This window comes from Castor canadensis, chromosome 16, assembly GCF_047511655.1.
Source record: "Castor canadensis chromosome 16, mCasCan1.hap1v2, whole genome shotgun sequence".
Classification (NCBI taxonomy): domain Eukaryota; kingdom Metazoa; phylum Chordata; class Mammalia; order Rodentia; family Castoridae; genus Castor; species Castor canadensis.
The window spans coordinates 50,992,458-51,014,364 of NC_133401.1; the positions used below are offsets into that span (position 1 = coordinate 50,992,458).

Here is a 21,907-nt window from a genome sequence, read left to right on the forward strand (position 1 = left end):
AATAGTTACATGCAACTTAAATTTACCTCTCTTGAAATTGCCCATTTTCTGTCTTTCATGTTAAAAATCACAATCTATTGTTTACTCATTGAGTACTGGGGCTTGAACTCAAGGTCTACACCTTGAGCCACTCTACTATCCCCTTTTTGTGATGGGTTTTTTCGAGATATGGTCTCTCGAACTATTTGCCAGGGCTGGCTTCTCCTGATCTCTGTCTCCTGAGTAACTAGGATTACAGGTATGAGCTACCATAGCCTGGCTTGTTTTTAACCTCTTGATTTTTTTTTTTTTCCTTGTGTGGGGCTTGAACCCAGGGCCTCTGGCACGCTAGGTAAGTGCTCTACCACTGAGCTACACTCCCAGCCCAGATTTTTATTTTTTTGATAGGAAGGTAGCAAAAACGAATGGTAGATCATATGTGAAGACTAAAAATCCTTCTCAGTTGTGGTTTTTATTCCACATAAGGACACGAGATCCTGTAGGCCCTGTGAAAAAAAATTTTTTTAATCCCTTGTGGTACTTTATCCTTTCTCTTAAGGGGGTAATGTGTTTGTAATTCCTCCTTTTGCACATTTGCAGATAACTCACTCTTTTTTTGCTTTGGAAAATTACAAGAGATTAGATCCTATTTTCTACATACCATCTGACATATTTTAAATAAAAATGAGATCCAATACCAATTTTCATGTTTTCTAGATTTTAAAATATGCAATTATTATTATAGGCTAATGATATATGTTTTTATTTTTTATTTATTTAAAAATTTTATTTATTTATTTATTTTTGGTGCACCGTTCCTGGAGGTACTGCAATACCAGGTCGATGCGTGCAGTGGACGGAGCAGGCCCCTATTCCATCTCCCTGTTCCAAAAATCCATTTAGTGATATATTGTATGTATATGGGAATTGTCACAATGAAAGTACAAGTACACCTATTATAAACTAGTAAAAATGTTTAAAAATAATATAGGACAGTATATCCAAGTTTTAGATTCTTAGCTCATCCAGGCATCAAACTCTTGACTTTGCCCTTAGAAAGCAAGCTTCTAATAAGCCATGACCACTGCTGTTACTTTCAAAGCACTTTGTTTTGCTTTTCTTACATCATTAACCAGTCTTACCTGTGTATGCATGTGTCTCCTGGCTTCTTTATGAGCACCTAGAAGAGTGAGGGAGTGGTGACAACTAATAGTTGAGTCATTACCTGAATTTGGTTTCCAGCCTGGTTCCGTAGCCTATGAGCAGGTTGTTGATGAGCAAGTTCTTTTACAATCTTTAAATTTTTTTCCATCTATAAAATGGGACTAAAGTAGTACTGATTTATAGGGTCATTATATTAAAAAGTTCTAAGTTCATGGTTTAGCATATGTAGAACCCTTTAAAATGTCAACTGTTATAAAATTAAAGTCATATTCATTCTAATGCCTGGTGCATTAGTTTGTGAATATGTGAGTTATCTAGTGTTGACCTATTGATAGCTTTTGTTTTAAGAAAAATATTGTCTGTAAATCACAATAAGTTAAAAAAAAACACACCATAAGTTAGAATCAAGGCTTCCTAGTATTTTTGTGCATACTGATAACATAATGTAATAGATTTTTTCTTTTATTTTATAGTTTTTCTGTACTTTGTGATGACACTGCTTTTTGGATAAAATGGAAAGGGAGTTAATTTCTAAGAGACAAAAAGATCATGCTAATATTTAGGACTTCCTTTCTGTGATTTTGATTTTCAGTACCAGAGCTCCAGGAGAGAAAGCAAATGTCTGTAACTCCAACTCCCTTTTCTATTGGACAACTCAGTTTTCCTGGCTGAGGGTCTCGGATTAGAAATGAAAAGACTTCAGCAATGTGGGGACTAAAACAGTGTTCTTCCTCAGCTTTCTTTGATAGTAAGTGTCAACTCTATTGTGTTCACTTTAGGGAAACTGTACTAAGTGGCAGCGTGAGGATGGAAAGGTTTTTTGGTTTTGCTTTTTTCTGAGGAGAGGCATGTAAATCTGTGGTTGGGTAGAGTATAGAAAGGGAAAGTTTGCTGCTGTTCACATCTGGGGAAAGAAGAGCCATTGTAAATACTAACTTGGACTTCTTTTTAAAATAAAATAATTTATAGGTTTAAAGTACCTTTAATTGGATCATTAAAATGATACCAGTTGTTAGTATTATTATTTTTGGTGATACGGGGTTTGAACTCAGGGCTTTGCACTTAGTTATGCGGCAGAGACTCTACAGCTTCATCCATGCTTCCAGCCCTTTTCTCCTCTGGATATTTTTGAGATAGGGTCTCGCTTTTTGCCCAGGCTGGCCTATACTGTGACTCTTCTGTTTTAAGTTTACCACTGTAGCTGTGATGACAGGTGGAGGCTGCCATGCCTAGCTTTTTTCTGTTGAGAATAAGGTCTTGCAAAGTTTTCAAACGTTTTTGCCCAGGCTGGCCTATAACCATGATCCTTCTGAGGTTCAGCCTCTCATGTAGCTTGGGTGACAGGCGCATGCCACCACCCAGCTGTTGGTTGAGACAGGGTTTTGAAACTTTTTTCCCGTGCTGATCTCAAACTTTGAGCCTCCTGATCTCTGCCTCCCAAGTAGCTAGAATTACAGGTGTGAACTACCAATGCCCAACTTCATAATTTTTGAGACAGGGTCTCACTATGGATCCCAGGCTGGCCTCCAACTCATCCTTCAGCCTCCTCAGCACTGGGATTACAGGTGTGTACCACCATGTCCAGAAGTATTATGTTTTTAAAAAGAAAATAAACATTAATAATAACATAGCAAACCGTGATCATTTAATCAGGACATACACTAGAAAGAAATTCTTGTGTGCATTTATCTAGAATGGATGATTAAAACAACAGGTCAGTGAAAAGGAAAAATAAGTTTCTTATAGAAATCATAGGGCTTCCAAATTAGAGTACTGACTGTTATAGCTTTGAATATTTTTTGAAATTTAGAATATTTGCAATGGCTCTTCTTTCTCCAGATGTGAACAGCAGCAAACTTTCCCTTTCTGTACTCTACCCAACCACAGATTTACATGCCCCTCCTCAGAAAAAAGCAAAACCAAAAAACCTTTCCATCCTCACGCTGCCACTTAGTACAGTTTCCCTAAAGTGAACACACTGGAGTTGACACTTTACTATCAAAGAAAGCTGAGGAAGAACACTGTTTTAGTCCCCACATTGCTGGAGTCTTTTCATTTCTAATCTGAGACCCTCAGCCAGGAAAACTGAGTTGTCCAATAGAAAAGGGAGTTGGAGTTACAGACATTTGCTTTCTCTCCTGAGGCTCTGGTGCTGAAATTCAAAATCACAAAAAGGAAGTCCTAAATATTAGCATGATCTTTTTGTCTCTTGGAAATTAAGATTCCCTGTTAAACTTTAAGGTTAACTTTCAGTTGTATACTGATGGCAATGTTTGACCTAGTTCTTTCTATGCATCCTGTTTAGTATGTCATGTGTGTCTAATAGAAGGGTTTCATTTGTTAATTTATTTTTTATTGATTAGTAATAGATTGTTCTCATTATGGTTCTTCTTTGTTGTTGTTTAAAGTGAGACAGTGTCTCACTAAGTAGTCCAGGCTGGCCTCAAATTTGTAATCCTTCTGCTTCAGCTTCCTGATGCTGGGATTGCATCTATGTACCATTATGCCAAGCTTGGTTATAGACTGAAGAGCACTTTCCTAGCATGTGCAAGGCCCAGGTTCAATACCTGGCACTGAAAAAAAATTGTAGATATTTTGACAGAAGTAGTTGGTATACTAATTAAATGCACATTACATTACAGTTTGGTAAATCAGTGCTGTATTTTCTCTCTGGCTCTCCCTTTTCTTCTCTCTCTTTCTCTCTTTTTCTCTCTCCCTTTCCTTCTCCCTCTCTTCTTCTCCTTTCCTCCTTCCTCTTTCCCTCCCCATCCTTTTTATTCCTCCCTCCTTTCCTTTCCTCCTTCTTCCCTCCCTCCCTGTTTCCCTATCTCCCTCTCTTCTTCCTCTTCTTTTCTCCCTCCCTTTCCTCTCCCTTGACAGTGCTGGGAATCAAACCTAGGACCCTTAAGCATGCTAGGCATGTGGTTTGCCACTGAGCTATACCCTAGCCTGTTGTTATTGTTTGATAACTTTCCACTGTAGTCCCTTCAGATAAGTTTTTGTGAATAGTTTATTTTAGAAAATTCTGTAAAACTAGTTATTTTTGTTTTTGTTGTTTTTTTGAGACAGGGTGTCTCTGTGTCGCCCAGGCTGACTTTGAACTTGTGGTTTTCCTCCTGTAGTCTCCCCAGTGTTGGTTTTATTAATGTACGTGACCATACCTGGCTGTAAAACTACTTTTAGATTTTTGATTTAGAAGAATTATATGTTGGATTACATCTTAGGTTTTTATTTAAAATCAGACAGACGAATTATTTTTATTTAAAAAATTAGCCAGGCATGGTGATGCATGCCTGCAATTCCAGTACTGGGGAGGCTGAAGCAGGAGGATCATGAATTCAAGGCCAGGGTGCTCTACATAGTAAGTCCAGGCCAGCCTGAGCTACATAGCTCTGTCTCAAAACAAAAACGCCCAAAAAACAAAGAATTTAGTGGTAGATGTATTGTTTTGAATTCATACACAGCCCATCTTACTTTTGCAGTTGTGGGGATTCAAACCCAGGGCCTTACACATGATAGGCAGACCCTGTATCTCTGATCTACACTGATAACCTTCACAGCCCACTTTAAACTTAAGGCTGTTTCCCCCTTTTTATTGATGTGCTTCTATGCTTATCACCTCATCAGGTGATATAAGTTCTAAAGGTTGAACTCATTTTAGTAATGTATTAGAAATATCTATAAGAAGGTATCACTATTTGAAGTCAGTTTTAGATGATACCCCAGTTGTATTATCTAGGTAGCTATCCCTTATTAGCTACAAACCTTTTTTTTTAGTGGTACTGGGATTTGAACTTAGGACCTTGCTGTTGGTAGACAGATGCTTTACCTCTTGAGCCATGAACCCAGCTCTTTTAGCTTTAGGTATTTTTCAGATAGGGTCTCACACTTTTTGCCCTGACTAATCCCAGACTGCAATTCTTTTATCTATGCCTCCTTCATAGCTGGGATTACAGATATGTATCACCATGCCTGTCTTGTTTGTTAAAATGGGGGTCTTACTAACTCCCCACCCGACCACCTGGGCTGGCCTTGAACCGTAAGTATCCTTCTGATCTCTGACACCTGAGTCCTGGGATTACAGATGTGCAGCACCAAGTTTGGCCTCTTAGCACAGACTTAATAAAAACTTCTAGACTCTTAAAAATCATAAAAAAAATCATAAAAATCCCTCAAAATCAAAGCATGGCATTGTTTACACTTTTCACATACTTTGGAGAACATGAGAAGCAGAGATTAATAAGTCCTTTTCTTTTAGAAATGACACCCACTTATTGTGGGCCTGGAACTTTCTTTCTTTTTTCCCTTCTTCCCTTTCTTTCCTTCTTTTTTTCTCTATGCTTCAGAGCAAACCCAAGGCCTCTTGCATACTAGGACGTACACTATCATTGAACTGTACCCCTAGCCCTTGAATAACTTTTTTCACAATTGACTCTTCTTGTTCTTCTTAGCACAGATTTGTGAGTGATTTAAATCAAGGAGTACATATGTCTCTTTGCAGAAAGAAGATAGCTTATGTGGTTGGTCATCAGACCTTGAACCTTGTCCTTATTAGTTGCTATTTAGCGTGGTTATTATAACACATTTAAATCTTATAATTTAGATAATTTGGCATGAGTTAATTTATTTATTCTACTTGTTAACAATATCTTATAACTTTCATGAGCCTTTTTCTTTGCACAAGTCTGACCAAATCCCACACACTCAGATCAGTTCTGTATTCTTTCTTGTTCCTATATTACTGGCTCCTGAGCACTCCTAGACAATCTAAATAAAACAGAGTGGAAATAAAGTCATGTTTGCCAACTTCAGATGAACCGAAAAGCTTTCCGGGAATACTCCCACCCATCTTCTCAGTTTTACTTTGTCTCATCTTCTGAAACCTCCCAACCCAACATTCTCTTCCTCATACATTCAACCAGAGGGTAACCCCCTCATTTTCAACTACAAGGTTAAAAATCCACTTACATCAGCATCCACTCTTTCTCACCTGAAAAATAAAAGACGTATTCCCCTGCACATCCAAGGTTAATTTCTTCTCCTGTGCTCTGGATCTTATCTTTTCAGGCTGTCTCTGGGACCTCAGTTCTTCCATTATCGCCATTCTTTTCTTCCCATAGTTTTAAGATGTGCTTAAAACTCTCATTTTAAAAATAAACCAACAAGGCTGAGGCTAGCTCAGAGGTAGAGTGCTTGCCTGGTATGTGCGAGGCCCTATCTGAAACAAACAAACAAACAAACAAAAAACCCACAAAACTTAAGAAAAAGAAAAACAGCAAAATGACTGGAGGTATGGCTCAAATTGTAGAGACTCTGAGTTCAATTCCTATTATCACCAAAAAAATTCTGTTGTAGAAAATTCAAGAACCATTGTTTTAGGTACTCCATTGTGTGATTATACTACAGTTTTATTTGTGGGTTTGTGTTCAAGTTGGTTCTAGTTTGGCACTATTACAAACAGTGTAGTGAATGTTCTAGAGATGTCTCTGAAGTACTCATGGGCACACTTCTGTTGAGTATTTTTTGGTAGAATTACTAGATCTTGGGGTGTATATACATTTAGCTTTTCAAGGTAGTTGTACCATTTTGAATTCTTTATCAGCAGTTTTAGGCATTCTTGGTCACCTTACATCCAAATAAGCATTTTTATTTATGGGTAAAAAGTGAAAGAAAATTATTACATTTATACAGTGCATTTTTGTATGGCATTATGTGGTGGCATAACAGAGAGAGGAAAACCTGTTCTGTGGCATTAGTTATAACTTGATTTTACCCTTGGTTGTGCCTTACAGTAGCTGAGACAGTGAGCCACTTACTCAATATATGATTGAAGTACATCATAGTTTGTATTGTAAGGATTAAATATAATGCTAGTGAAAAGCATTTAGTATCAGCCCTGCGGCATAACCTCCCCCTTCCTCCAAAAAAAACCAAGATCTGAGAAGATAGCAGTTAGTGATGTATAGAAGAGAAGCACCAACAGTTGGCGTTTTGTATTTCATTATTTAGGTGCTAGAATTTTTCAAAATAATTTGATGCTTAAAAAGAGTTATAAAAATAAAAATAATACAGGAATGCCTATGTTCTCTTTATCTGCATTTGCTTATAGTTAATAATTTATCCAATGTTTATTATCATTTGTGTAACACTGTGTTTGTGTCTATGTAAGCTTTTTCATATTTATGAATAAGTTACATATGTCGTGTCTATTTACTCTGAAATAGTTTGCATTTCCAGAGATTAATAACATCCTTTTACATAATTATACTACAGTTACCAACTTTATACAATGACATTATTTAGTGTTATTGTAATTATCAGTTGGTGTAATATATTCTTTTTAGCATTTTTATGTGCTAAATATATGATTCAGTTTAGAGGCAAGTATTATATTTATTATATGTACTTAGCATTCATTTTCTTTGTTAGCACTGACAATTTTGAAGAATAACAGTGTCCCCCACCTACCTAAAAAAATACAATATTTTCTTCCCACCTTAAAAAAAATAGGCATTTTTAGGCTGATTGTTGTGGTGCATGCCTGAAATCCCAGCAGTTTGGAGGCTGATGTAGGATGATTGCAAGCAAGATGCCAATCTAGGCTTCATAGTGAGACCATGTCTTTTTTTTTTTTTCAGTACTGGGGTTTGAACTCAGGGTCTCCACCTTGAACTACTCCACCAGCCCTTTTTGTGATGAGATTTTTCGAGGTAGGGTCTCCTGAACTATTTGCCTTGGGCTGGCTTTGAACCACAATCCTCCTGATCTCTGCCTCCTGAGTAGCTAGGATAATAGGTGTGAGCCACCAGTACCCAGCTGTCTTTTTTTTTTCTTTCTTTCTTTTTTCTGCTGGCTGTCTTTTTTGTTTTCTTTTGCATTTGTCTGATGATTTCTGTTGATTAGATTTCTCTTGATTAAGCTGTGCATTCTTACCCAAAGTTCTTCAGAGGTGACGTTGTGTCCTTTGGGTATCTCATTTGGGTTCATATGGTATGTATCAGTGATAGCAGTTGTGATAACCACCAAGACGTTGCCAAGTTTCTCTACTGTACAACTTGTGGAGGGACACGAGGAGACCATGCAGATATCCTGATCCTCATCAAGTTTTCCTCTGGACTGACCATCTACTGATAAGTTTAGCCTGGTACATTTTTTAAAAGCATCTCCTTTTTTTCTGATATAGCAACATGTTCCTTGTTCCTTTTAGTGGTATTAGAGAACAAGATGAATATGCTGAGTTTGCTCTTTACTGCTAGAATGTATTTGCTTCTTGGTCCTTTCTGTGGACAGAACTAACAGATACACACATGTATGTGCATATGACATACATATCTACATGAAAATATGTATGTTTTGGGAAGCATGAGTTTGTATCAATATTTCCAATTCTAATTTGACCCTGCCTGGCTCCATTGTTCCCTCCCCTTTTATATCTTTGTTCCTTCTAACACAGCGCAAACCTTGGCACATTCCTCAATCCTATAATACATCGAAAAATTTAGGAATTGCATTGTCCATACCATTATAATAAACAAACCCACAAATATGGCTCAGAATTTGTAGCTCTCTTCAAGACTGAAATTATGGTCCAATTCTGTGTTCCTAAGTTACTTACTCCTTCTTGCCTGCCTTCCTTGTGGATATGGTATCAATTTGAAATGGAATTGGTTTGTTTGTTTTACTTTGCTTTCAATTTTCAGTTTTTCCTTAGTCCTCATTCTTTTTTTTTTAATTTTTATTTTATTCATATGTGCATACACTGTTTGGGTCATTTATCCTCCCTTCCCCCATCACCTCCCTCTTCCCTCCTAGCCCCTCGCTACCTGGCAGAAACTATTTTGCCCTTATCTCTAATTTTGTTGAAGAGAGAGTATAAGCAATAATAGGAAGGACCAAGGGTTTTTGCTGGTTGAGGGAAGGCCCTAGTCCTCATTCTTACTGATTTAATTTGGGTTTTAAATCTCTGTGATATTAACATGTTTTCAAAAGTTGTAACTATGCAGAATTATACTCAGAAGTATTACTCTATCACAGTTGGTTTTGTGCCCTTATAGCAGAAATTTAGGTCACAGTTCTAGAGGCCAAGAAGTCAATCAAGGGGCTGTATGTGTGAGGGTGTTCTGATCATTGCCTGACAGAGAACAGAAGGACATGCTGGAGGGGGGCTGGACTCATGTGGGAGAGCAGAGCTCATGGCCTACTAAAGGGTAAACTGCTCAATGCTGTTGGACTGGAAAGTAAGTTTCCAGCCTGTACATTCAAATTGCAGAATGTTTTTTCCTACATCTTTCCCACTCCATCCTTATGCCCTTTCTAGGTGACAAACTTGATTGCTTCCTAGTTTTATCCTTCCTATATTTCTTTCTGTAATGGTAAAAAAATTCAATTTTATAGCTTCCTTGTACCAAAAATTAAATACCAAGCATGCCCTTTTGTACTTCACTTTTTTCACTTAGTGTCTCTTAGAAATCACTCCATGTCAGTTCATAGATCATCTCCTAATTCATTTTACAGGTGTATAATACCCTACTGGGAATATAGATCATGGTTTTTCAACAATATTCTGTGCATACCAGGATTTTAAGGAAACATTTAAAAATTCTTGAATTTGATTAAGAAATGGAACAAAATGCAAAAATGGTTTGTAATTAATGCATACTTTATTTAGTTATATAATCAAAAATGGTAAAAAAAATTCTGTAGTTAAGAAAAACAAGAGGATCTTTATTATAAACCCAGGATAATACCAACCAACAAAGTGTAGGATACAGTTGGTTACTTCCTTTCTTCTTTGTACTGTCTAGTAGTTTGCTGTCATCCATTAGTTACAAAAGAGAAGAAAGGGAGTACTAAATGTGGAAAAAAAAATCCCCAATGTTACCTCAGTCTTTCATAATACACCTGAAGATCGGTAACTTTGAAATTTTACCAAAATTAGAGAGAGACCATATTCTGCCATTGAGGAAAAGTCAAGTGATAGCATGCCATGATGCAGCAGCAGCAAAAGAGCAGAGTAATGTAGAACTGGGAGAGCCTTCAAGAATGAAGTGGTGGGGCTGGGATGTAGCTCGGTGGTACAGTGCTTGCCTAGCATGCATGAAGCCCTGGGTTCGATCCCAGCACCAAAAAGTAAATAAATAAATAAAACAAAAATCTGCTAGTAATTAATATTAAAAAAAAAAAAAGAATGAAGTGGTGACTGTGCAAGGCATTTGTATCCTTCCCTTCTGTAGGACTAAGTGTTTATTCCTCCTTTACTTTTGTACTTTACAAATGAAATATTTGCATTTAACAGTAATTTGTGAGCAACTTTAGAATTAATATAGACTTGATGTGGGAAAATTTAGAGTCATGATTGACAAAAATATTGGCAACATAATATCTGAAATTAGGTAAATAATTTCAGGTATAAGGGAAGAAAGGAAGTTATGAAGACGTGTTTTGTTTTTTTTTTATTCAGCTACTGGAAACTGAAAAGTTGAAAAGGGTACAAATCTAAATTGTAAACATGTAAAATTTATCACGATAGGTTTTGAAGCAGCAACAGTCAACATTTTATCAAAATTCCATACCAAGGAGAAAATCAGTTCCAGATACCTGAGTATTATGAAGACAACCCACATTCATTTCAGTATTGACTATTGCTGATGGGCTAGTGACAAGCCTTATGATCCTGTTCTGCATCCTTGTTAGGTGGGCCATTTTTTTGTCCACTGTGTGAAAACTATTCTTCATTCCTTTTAGAAATGGTTGCAGATAGTCGTATTTAACTAGGGAAGCCATAGAAATACCACTAGACCAAGAACCAACAGACCAGAATTCTCTATCTCACTCTTCTACTAAGAAGTTAACAGGTCATTTGGGCCTTGCTTTATTTTGTCTGCAACATGAACATGCTTATTTGTATTCTCTTTCGAGTCCCTTTTTCTGGCATTTTTGATGGCTTATACAGAGCCACTTTGACTTTGGTAGGAAGAAGATAAAGTGTATATGAAGTAATTTCTTATTTTAACATATGTATATGTACAAAAGTGTTAAGAAAGCATGAAATTATGAAGACTCTAAGAACTTAGATGGAAAATGGTTTGTGGCACATGTTCTATTGCCAACATGTTATACTATATGTCTGCCTATAATAAATATATGAATTTTATGTGGACAACCATATGTCCTGTAATGGGAGAAACTTGTGATCAAAGAAGGTGGAAAAAGACACAAAAAAGTTTTGGCTGGAAGAGTTGTGCTAGTTGATGTAAAAAATCAAAAAGTTCTACAAAATACTTGCCAACAAGCATTGGGACAATTACCCTTTTTGGTTATAGTGGCTTTTCTGTGAGATGACTTTCCTTTTTCATAGGTATTAGCAATGAAATGGGCAATAAGCAAAGACACCTACAAATCATGATATAGTACTATGAAAAAAATAAACAGTAATGTGACGAAAGCACTAAGAATGGTAGGTAGCTGAGATCTAAATGTTGAAAAGAAGCTCGCTTAGCCCTTGCAGATACAAGTCAGGTAAACCCCCTTGAGACAGAGAAAGGAACAGAAGGAAGGGTGATGTAGGAGCAGGAGCCAGTTAGGAGCAAAAAAGGAAAGAGTAACCTGAGATGGATTTGTAGGAGGGTGATAAACATGTAGGGTTTGACTATGGTGAGGAGTTGGGATTTTATTCAAGAAGTTTAAGCAAGGAAAATTATTTAGTATAATAAACTTTTTTTTAAAAAAATCACTCTTTGTATGAAAATAAATTAGAGGGAGACAAGAATGGAAGCAGTTGGATTGTTAACAGCTGTTAGGAGTGAGGTGATGGTGTCTTAGACAAGGGTGGAGCTTTCAATAGAGATGAAAAAAGAGGACATAGTTGGTTTACAGATAGGGCTGGGAGAATCTGCTCTTGGACTGTATATGGGAAGACAGGGAAATAGTTCAAGTAAAGGTTTTTGTTTTTTTAAAGAAAACATTTAAAATTGGTCTATTTAAAACACAATATTCAGTGCTATATATGCTACATTTCTATATTATAAATGTTTTTGACACTTTGTCACTTTTATTTTTCTTAGGCATATGCATCTGGATGTGACATTGTAATACTGGGAAGTGATTTTGAAAGATTACAGATCATCCCAGGAGCTCAGCATGGAAACATTCAAGTAGGGTGTATAGACTGCTCAATGCAGCAAGGCAAGGTTTGTAATCTTGCAGTAATGTGCAAGTTTATTTTGAATATTTTTTTCTGGTTAATCTCTGAAGTATGTATTTCCTTTTCAGTTAGAGACTTGTTTCAAGGACAGAGTAGCTGTGGACTTCTTTTGGAGGGTGTCAGGAATTCTGTTCCTACATAATTTAAAAGTGCACCATAATCTTCTCTGAATTGAGAAAGAAACATAATATTTATTATAGATTGGAAGCTTATTTAGCACTGCAAAAAGAAAACAAAACCAAAAAACCCAACCCAGACAAAAGCTAACTTATTTAAAAAATTAATTGGCTCATGGGAAAGAGATGACAATAAGCCTTCAGTCTGTTTACACATTTTTTGCAGAAGATGATTCATTTGGTAGTCAGTCTTTGTAAATAGGTAGATTAACTTTGTATGGAAAGTATGATAAACTTCTAAAATCTGTAATGTTTTATTAATTTCCAAGTCTATAAGAAAAATTGAAAATTTGGGTGGACATACTTGCACATGAAAAGTGAAAAAAGGTAACTTTGAAAGTCAGATAACAACAGAACAAAGGAAATGGCACATAGCTGTGGTGGATCACTTGAGACCCAGTTGGTCTTGGCTTGAGTGGGAGATGTGCTCATAGTGTGTGCGTTTGGGTTAGAATGGCACTGTAGGGCAAAGGTGACCAGGTCTAGGTATGGATTGAACTCCACAAACTCATTTTTTTCCTTAGATATGTGAATATGTTGTTTGCCTACATGATTACACTAGAATTTTTTTTTAGTGCTGGGATTTAATCCAGCCTCATGCATGCTTAAGCTACCACTGAACTCTACCACTTAACCACTGAGCTATACCCAACCCACTTGAACGTTTTGTGTGAAGAATAAATACTGCCTTATGAGTTAGAGTCCACGGGCCCAGTATACTTTTTAATGGGTCCTGATTTCTAATAACCCTGTTAGTATGAAAAGTCACTATTTGGGACCTAAAGATACATTTAGTTAAAGAAGTTTCAACAATAGCAGTTTTTACCTATTTGTTGTATTGCAGTTCTTTTTGTTACACTGTATCCCTTCTCTTTAATATAGTTGCAGATGTCTCATCTGTCTTTCTCTTGTTAAGTTTTATTGGTTCTTGTAATATTACTATGGAATGCTAAAAATATTTGAGTCTTTTTTCATTCTCGTTTGTCTGATCTCTTGGCTCTGCAGTTCTGTAATCCTTATTATTGCCTGAAAAATTTGCTTCATCCAGACTCAGTAGAGCTAGTTAATGCTGGAAATCTAATAATTTATAATGAGAGCTATCATTTAGTGATAGAGTAGACTACATGACAGTCCCAAGTCGGACGAAGAAGTCATATTGATTTAAGATCATTCAAATAGAACACAAATTTCCTTATCTATAGGTGTTATTATTACCAAAGTCTTCCTGAAAGTATCAGAAGATTTCAGGTTCTAGTACCTAGAGACTTCTGTTTGCTTTTAAGAAGGAAAATGTATTCAACACATAGACAATAGTGTTTTATTAACATTTTGTCTTTGTATACCCAGCAGATTAATTTTTCTGAAAAAATTCATCTGCATTTGTCTTGTCATTCATCAGCTTCAATACCTTCTCAGGTTTGGATTACCTTGGAAAAGTTCAAATTGTTCACATTGGCATGAATCCTTGTAGAACAGAGCTCAGGCCGTGTTCATTATTCTGTTATAAGGAATACTCTCTTCTAGCCAAATTGGTGATCAGTCACCTCTAAACGTTTTACTGCTTTTTTTTTTTTGGTGAGGGGTGTGGTGGGGTGGGGGACAGTACTGGGACTTGAACTCCAGGCCTATACCTTGAGCCACTCTACCACCCCTTTGTGTGATGCTCTTTATATGGGATTCACTTATGTAGCTGCCTTATAAACAAAGCCAGAAAATGTTGTTTCATTGGTTTGAAAGTAAATTTAAAGAGTTAGGATGTAGCTCAGTGATAGAGTAGATGTTCAACACCCTGGGTTCAACCCTTGCACTCCCCCCAAAATAAAAAAATACAAAAAATAAATTTGAAAGGTAAGTAAAATGTTAAAAAAAATGTACTGAGGGAATTTACAAAGGAATAGATCTAAGTTTTATTTTTAAGAATTTAAATATATGCAGGCTGAGTTGTTGGCTTTAAGGACAGATTATCCCAAACTGATTTTTAAATCATATCAGATTCCATATTTGGCAAGGATGACACTTGTTTTGTTTTCTTCTGTGAGGAAAAGAACTAACATTAACTATATGCATGTTATATATTATTTTATTATATGTTAAGTGTCTTACAATTATTCTTTTCAGCTCAAAATAAGACTGTTAGGATGAAAGTATCAAATACATTATAAACACAGACAGGGAACCCTCTGTGGTAGGCTGAGAGAGAGCAACTTGCCCAGTGCACAGAGGTGGCAATGCTAGGTTCTCAATCATCAGTGAATATCAGTGAATGAAATTGTCTGTGTTTAGGGGGGTATATGTAGAATTACAGTATTTATTTAATTTGCTCTTTTGATCCACATGTTATTATTAATATGCCAATAATATGTTACTACTATATCCATAACATTAATATGTCCTCAGTATTATCAATATATCCATAATAAGTTTCTTTTTTCTTTTTAAAAGATTGCAGCATCCTACGGAAACGTTATCTCTATTTTTGAACCAGTCAGTCTACCAAGACAAAAGAAAAATTTGGTCAGTAATTTACCAGTTCTCTTTTGGGAATTGAAATGTCTCTCTCTCTCCTCTCTCTCTCTCTCTCTCTCTCTCTTTTTTTTTTTTTTCGGTGGTTCTGGGGTTTGAAAATTCCTTTATTATTAAAAGGTTATAAAATCAGAGAGAGCGTCAAATAAATTAGTATAAGTTACATAGACTGTAACTGAAGATAGATGTTAAATCCAGCTTCCAAATTAAAATAGAGTTCATTCTTTTATTGGAACTGAATTACAGTAAATCGTGCTAGTGAATTTTCTTGAAATGCTTTTTTTTCTCTCCTGACATTTTTTATTTCTTAATATACACTAAAAGAGTCAACAATTTAAAGTTTGTTACTTTATTGTTGGTATTCAACACCATTGTGCAGCCACACATAGCATATTGTTCTTGGTTTTTACGTCTGTCTTTGTGAAGTTTTTCCTGCTTTTTCCTAGTTATATGTTTTACTTTCAGTGTTAACATACTTTCAGGACTTAGTTTCTTGCTCTTATTATGTAATGTCATTGTTATCGGATCGATAACGCTGTTTTTCTTTATAAAGAAGGTATATCAGAAATTGTTTTGAAAACTGGTTAACCAATAGTTTATAAATGTTGGGATTTTATACTATGTTTCTTAGGTGTTTTTTATGTTTTTAAATATGACAGACCACATTTTTCCCCTGTATCTACTGAAGATTAAAGTAGTTATTTAAACCATACGAAAGAGGGCAGTAGTAGTTGAAAGAGCAGTGGGTTAGGATTCTTAGGACTGCTTTCTATTTCTGCTGCTTTATAGCTATTTGATCTTGAGAAAGTCATCTTTATAAGGTTCTTTGCTCCACTCTGAAATTGACTAATATCTGTTCACTCTTGATGGGGTTATTATTAGGATGACATCATATCAAAGATGTGTGGAAATGTAACAAATTAAGCACTATTTTAATCTTTTGATCATTTTTGTATCGTTAGTAAAATGCAAATTATCTCTAACGTAGTTTAGACAACTTTCCTCTTGTTTAGATAGCTTCCTCCTTCCCTCCTTCCTTCCTTCTTTCTGAAGTCTTTCTCTCTTTTATGTTTTCTTTTCTGTCTCTGTCTCTCTTGAATCCGGTAACAGAGGCATAAAGAAAATAAGTGATTTGACCAGTGAAACAACTATTGAGGCTCAGCTCTATTGATGATTCCTAGGTGTGAATATTCTTTCCTTACCTTATGTTAATAAAAATATTTTCCCTGGGTTAATTCGTCTATATATCTACATGTCTATATATAGATATACGTGTCTCAAATATATAGATATTTGAGATATATAGAGAGATATATATTTGAGATAGGGTCTTGCTAGGTAGCCCAAGGTAGACTGGACTCAGGATCCTCCTGCCTCAGTCTCCCAAATGCTAGGATTATAGGCATGTACCACTAAACCCACATCCATCTTTAAATATCATTGAAGGAGTTCTACAATTCTTTCTGATTTCTGTTAGCACTTATAGATTACCTAGTTAATCCAATTTTAGAGGTTCTTACTTCCTTATGAATTAGCAGTACTAAAAATGAATTTTAAAGGTGGATGTTACCCTTCACAGAACAAAATGTTTTGGTTCTCAATAAGTGTTTGTTGAATGGAAAGGTGACTTAAAAATTAGTTTTATGTAAAATGTAAAACGCCTTTATTTCTAAGAGAAAGGAGGATTTCAGTTTAGCTTATTTTTCTCTTACTTATTGTTGATGAATGTAATACTACAAAGTACTCAACAAGAGGAGGGTAGTTAAATTGTTAGACACTATTGGCTTTGCAGAGAAGCTAAAAACCTTGAAGGGAAAGCTGGATCAAATGGAAAAGTCGTATGACTTGGAAGACATACACAGTATAGTTGTATAATATGGTTTCAGAGACATGTTAAGTCCTCATGCAAAAAAAACTCCCTTTTCTCTGTATATTCTAGAATCATCTTTTGAGATTGTAGTTCTCCACGAAAGGTGCACTTCAGAATAGTATGTGTCTAGATTCTGCCTTGGGAATTTGTAACTCTGTAAGCATAGGTTGTGCCATGTACATGCATCTAGCCTTAGAGAGGGCTCTGTTCACTGTCATTGAAGCAATTCCTGCTATGCCAATGTTTCATAGACGTGCATCTGCAGGCCGCTGGTTGTCAGAATCACCTCAGGTATTGCGCATTCTGTGAACCTGAATTTTGGGTCATGGGTTTTGGAAAGTTGAACTTTCAATAAACGTTTTAGGCTATTGTTTGTTGTACTGAAGCTTGAGGGACACACATTAAGAGGATATTTATGGGGTGTGGTGGCACATGCCTGAAATTCTAGCACTAGGGAGGCTGAGGCAGAATGATTGAAAGTTTGAGGCCAGCTTGGACTACCTCATGAAACTGTGTCTCAGAACAAACAAAACACCTAAAAGAGTATTTATGGATGATCCCTCTCTATTACTTAGCAGGCAAATCAATTTAGTAGGCCACTACTTGAATTTAAAAGGAAACCAAATAGAATAGAAAATGTCAGTTTGATCACATGTAGTAAAACCAGAATTTCATTTATGATATCTGTGTGTGTGTGTGTGTGTGTGTGTGTGTGTGTGTTTTCTCGGCCATGTAGCAATATGCAGTTTTTACTGATTTATAGACAAAGGCAAAGTGTGTATTGAAAGTGCTGCATCTCATGTTCTGAACTTTGCCACATACCATCAGCAGAGCCACAGACACACATTTAACATTAAACTTTTGACCGTAACTATAATAAAATACCAAAGGTAATCCACGTGCAGCCCTTAAGATTGCTCTCTAAGGTGGTATATGCTTCTTGATTGCTTTTAAAAAAAACAAAAACAAAAAAAACAAAAAACAAAAAGCTAATGGTATAGGTACAGTATGTGTGTGGGGGTACAAGTCAGAGGGGGAGGGTGAATGAAGGTGATTAAAGTGAGGGTATATGTTTGATGAACTTCATATACTTATATTAAATAGAACAAAAAAACTCCACCCTCTTGCAATGGCTTTAAGTGGGGGTGGGGAGAAGGTTGAGGGGGAGAGACAGTGGGGGCAATACTCTAACTAATGTATAATATAAGCCTAATTGGAATTGTCACTATGAATCCCCCTGTACACCGAATATATCCTAATAAAAAATTTAAAAAATATAAAACTAATGGTAGACTTTAGCACTTTTAACAATGGATGTTTTCACAGTAATCTTCTCCATCAGACAGTCCCTGTTTTTCTTGACTGAATTGAAATGTGTGTTCTCCTTAAAAAGAATGGCATGGTAAATGGATGGAACTGGAGAACCTCATTTAAGTATAGTAAACCATGCCCCAAAAAAGTCAAAGGTTGCATGTTTTCCCTCATATGTGGAAACTAGACCTAAAGTTAAATGTATATATAGCTACATAGATGATCACATATATATGTGTGTGTGTACATATACACATATATATACACACGCATAGGCACATGTACACACATACATACAGTGAAAGAGAGAATGAAATTATATTAGTGAGTCTGTCTGAGGGGGCTACAGGAGGCAGGAGAGGGAAGGAAAATGTTAGAGAATGAAAAATATTGAAATAACTCATCTATACATGAGTATAATATAATGCACTGTACTGTAAGCCATTGAATATTAGGGGAGCATGGTGATAGAGAGTGAGTAAGTAGCAGCAAAGCAAGATATATACAGGCCTGAAGTACCAAATCAAAACCTTAATTAAAAAGAAAAAAGAAGGGCAGGAGGGTAAAATAAGTCTTTTCTGGGAGTGGGTACCAGTGGGAGGGGGGGTGGGCATAAGGAAAGAGTGAAGGAGGGCAAATATGGCAGATGTATTTTATATTCAAATATGAAAATAGAATGAATCCTGTTGAAATTGTTCTAAGAACAGGGGAGGGGGAAGAGGGAGAGTGATGGAGGGGGTTAATCTAACTAAGTTATGAGGTCAGCACATACATAAATATCACAATGCATCCTCCTGTACAACTGTTACATGGTAATAAATGAAAACAGGTAACTGCGTGCTTTAACAAATAATAAGCACATATTTTACAGAGAAAAGATGCTAATCAGCATTGGCTAAATGACTTTTTTTTTTCTAATTTTAGGAATTTTATAATCAGTGGCAGAAAAGGGGCCAGTTTTTTCTGGACTCAATAGCACACAATATCACTTGGGATCCTACAGGTAAGAAAGTAAGCAGGATTAACTTAAATGAAATGTCAGTGCTTAGATTCTGGCCTTTATTACTCAAATATTTCCTGTGTCAGACTGGTGCATGCAAAAGTAAGTGCTTTTTAGAGTTTATACTGAAACAAGGGTAAATATATACTTTAGTAAATGATAGAATATGATAAGCGCTATAGCTAGAAAGAGACATTAATTCCCAAGTTTTATTGAAGAGGAGCCTTTTGACCTGATTGGCAATGAGAGTGAGTAGAAGGAGGAGGAAAAAGAAGGAATTTTAAGAAGAGCTCATAAGTATATGCCTACATTAAAAACAGCCCAAACGATATACCCAAAAGACTGTGACACAGATTACTCCAGAGGCACCTGCACACCCATGTTTATTGTGGCACTATTCACAATAGCCAAGTTATGGAAACAGCCAAGATGTCCCACCACTAACGAATGGATTAAGAAAATGTGGTATCTATACACAATGGAATTTTATGCAGCCATGAAGAAGAACGAAATGTTATCATTCGCTGGTAAATGGATGGAATTGGAGAACATCATTCTGAGTGAGGTTAGCCTGGCCCAAAAGACCAAAAATCGTATATTCTCCCTCATATGTGGACATTAGATCAAAGGCAAACACAACAATGGGATTGGACTTTGAGAACATGATAAAAGTGAGAGCACACAAGGGAGGGGTGAGGATAGGTAAGACACCTAAAAAATTAGCTAGCATTTGTTGCCCTTAATGCAGAGAAACTAAAGCAGACACCTTAAAAGCAACTGAGGCCAATAGGAAAAGGGGACCAGGAACTAGAGAAAAGGTGAGATCAAAAAGAATTAACCTAGAAGGTAACACACATGCACAGGAAATCAATGTGAGTCAACTCTGTGTATAGCTATCCTTATCTCACCCAGCAAAAACCCTTGTTCTTTCCTATTACTGCTTATACTCTCTCTACAACAAAATTAGAAATAAGGGCAAAATAGTTTCTGCTGGGTATTGGGGGGGTGGGGGGGAGAGGGAGGGGGCGGAGTGGGTGGTAAGGGAGGGGGTGGGGGCAGGGGGGAGAAATGACCCAAGCCTTGTATGCACATATGAATAATAAAAGAAAAAAAAACAAAAATAAAACCACCCCAAAGTCCAATGGCTTATCTCAGCAATCATTTCACTGTCCGTGATTCCCATAGGAATTACTACTGTGTTCTGTGGGCATGGCTCGACTTTTGTTCCTGAAGCAGCTTTTCTGTGGCCGGAGACTCTAGGAAGTTTCATTCACATCTACGGTCTTGGTGCTTGCTGTCCACGGACACCTTTGCTCTCCATAAGGCCTGTCTCTCTTTTTGGCCTCTCTAGCAGTGTAGCATAAATTTTACACAGTACTAGCTTTGAGTGTGAAAGCACAAGCCCCAAGGTGTCCTGACACATGAGCTTAGAAGTCCACAGTGATACATTCATGCCTCATTATATGGCAGAGCAAGTGATGAGTCCAGCCCGTATACAAGAGGTGGGAGAAATAGATTCCCTCTTGATGAAAGGTGTGGCAAAGTCATGTTGCAGAGAGTGTGGACACAGGGAGACAAGATTTTTGAATCATTTTTACTATTCCACCACAGTGAGCCTTAAAGTCACAGAGAAAGGATAAGCTGTAATCTAAGAAGTATTTAATAATACTCATTTCATTGGAGCTAAAATGACTCCAAAATTGTAGCACATTATGGAAGATCTTTAAAGTCATGCTAAGGAATTTGAATTTATTCGTGTGCGTGTGTGTGCGTGTGCCTTGGGGATTGAACCCACAGCCTTGTGTATGCTAAGCTCATCCTTTACCCCTGAGCTATACCCTGAGCCCTAATTCTTCTTAATTGTCTACAGAGTATTATAGGTTTTGTTGTTGTTGTTTTTTAGAAGACTGTTTTTTTTTCATGGTACTGGGGTTTGAACTCATTCTCACTTGATAGGCAGCTGCTTTACCACATGAACCACACCTCTAGCCTGGTTTTGTTGGTTTTTTTTTTGTTGTATTGCTGGATATCCAACCCAGGGTTTCATGCATGCTAGGCACATACACTACCACTGAGCTACACTCCTCCAGCCCTAAAAGCTATTATTTTTATTGGTGCAATAAGGGGTTTTATGAAGACAAAAACTATTATTTTTGAAATAAATTAATATTTATTAATTTATGGTTCATGGCTAAAATTTATGGTTTGTAAGATTGGCTTTCTAGCAGTATAGTAGAAGAAAAAAAGGAAGGAAGAACAACGTGCAGGGTGACTTTTGGGGAGGGTGCATTCTTAGTAGTCTGAGTGAGAAATAATCTCATGCCTTTACCGTAGTAGAAACTCAGTTAATACTGAGCGAATGAATAATGAAAGGAACACACAGATATGAAATCATTTGGCAACAGAATTGACATTTCTTGATAACTGGATTTAAGATCACTTTGCATATATCTATGAGGACAAGAAGAGTGCTTATAAGATTTATAAGTAGTGGAGGATAGGTATTATTTGTGATGCTTGCATATCAAAACAATAGATTAAAACTTGAATCTAGAACATAAGTTAGTTTTGGAACATAGAAATTGAAGTTCTTTCATATCGAATCTTAATTTTCCATGTCTTTCTCTTTACTGGAATGTGAACTCATCAGGAAAATGACTGTTTTGTCATGGTATCCCAGT

General features: G+C 36.4%; 1 protein-coding gene and 1 non-coding gene across 9 annotated transcripts in view; one reads left to right on the plus strand and one right to left on the minus strand.

The window, feature by feature from the left end:
- Window positions 1-21,907, plus strand: part of Dmxl1 (Dmx like 1) — a 132,795-nt gene that overhangs the window by 2,499 nt on the left and 108,389 nt on the right. For 7 of the 8 annotated variants that reach the window (XM_074057012.1, XM_020168526.2, XM_074057013.1 and 4 more), the window contains exons 2-4: window positions 12,207-12,332; window positions 14,965-15,036; window positions 19,151-19,229. In XM_074057012.1, coding sequence (XP_073913113.1) covers window positions 12,207-12,332; window positions 14,965-15,036; window positions 19,151-19,229 — 277 coding nt within the window. Of the gene's footprint in view, window positions 1-10,672; window positions 10,837-12,206; window positions 12,333-14,964; window positions 15,037-19,150; window positions 19,230-21,907 lie in introns of all 8 variants that reach the window. The other variant, XM_074057015.1, reaches the window with a different exon arrangement.
- On the minus strand, window positions 782-966 carry LOC141418249 (U2 spliceosomal RNA). Its single transcript, XR_012442937.1, has one exon. It is a non-coding gene; the product is annotated as a U2 spliceosomal RNA (small nuclear RNA).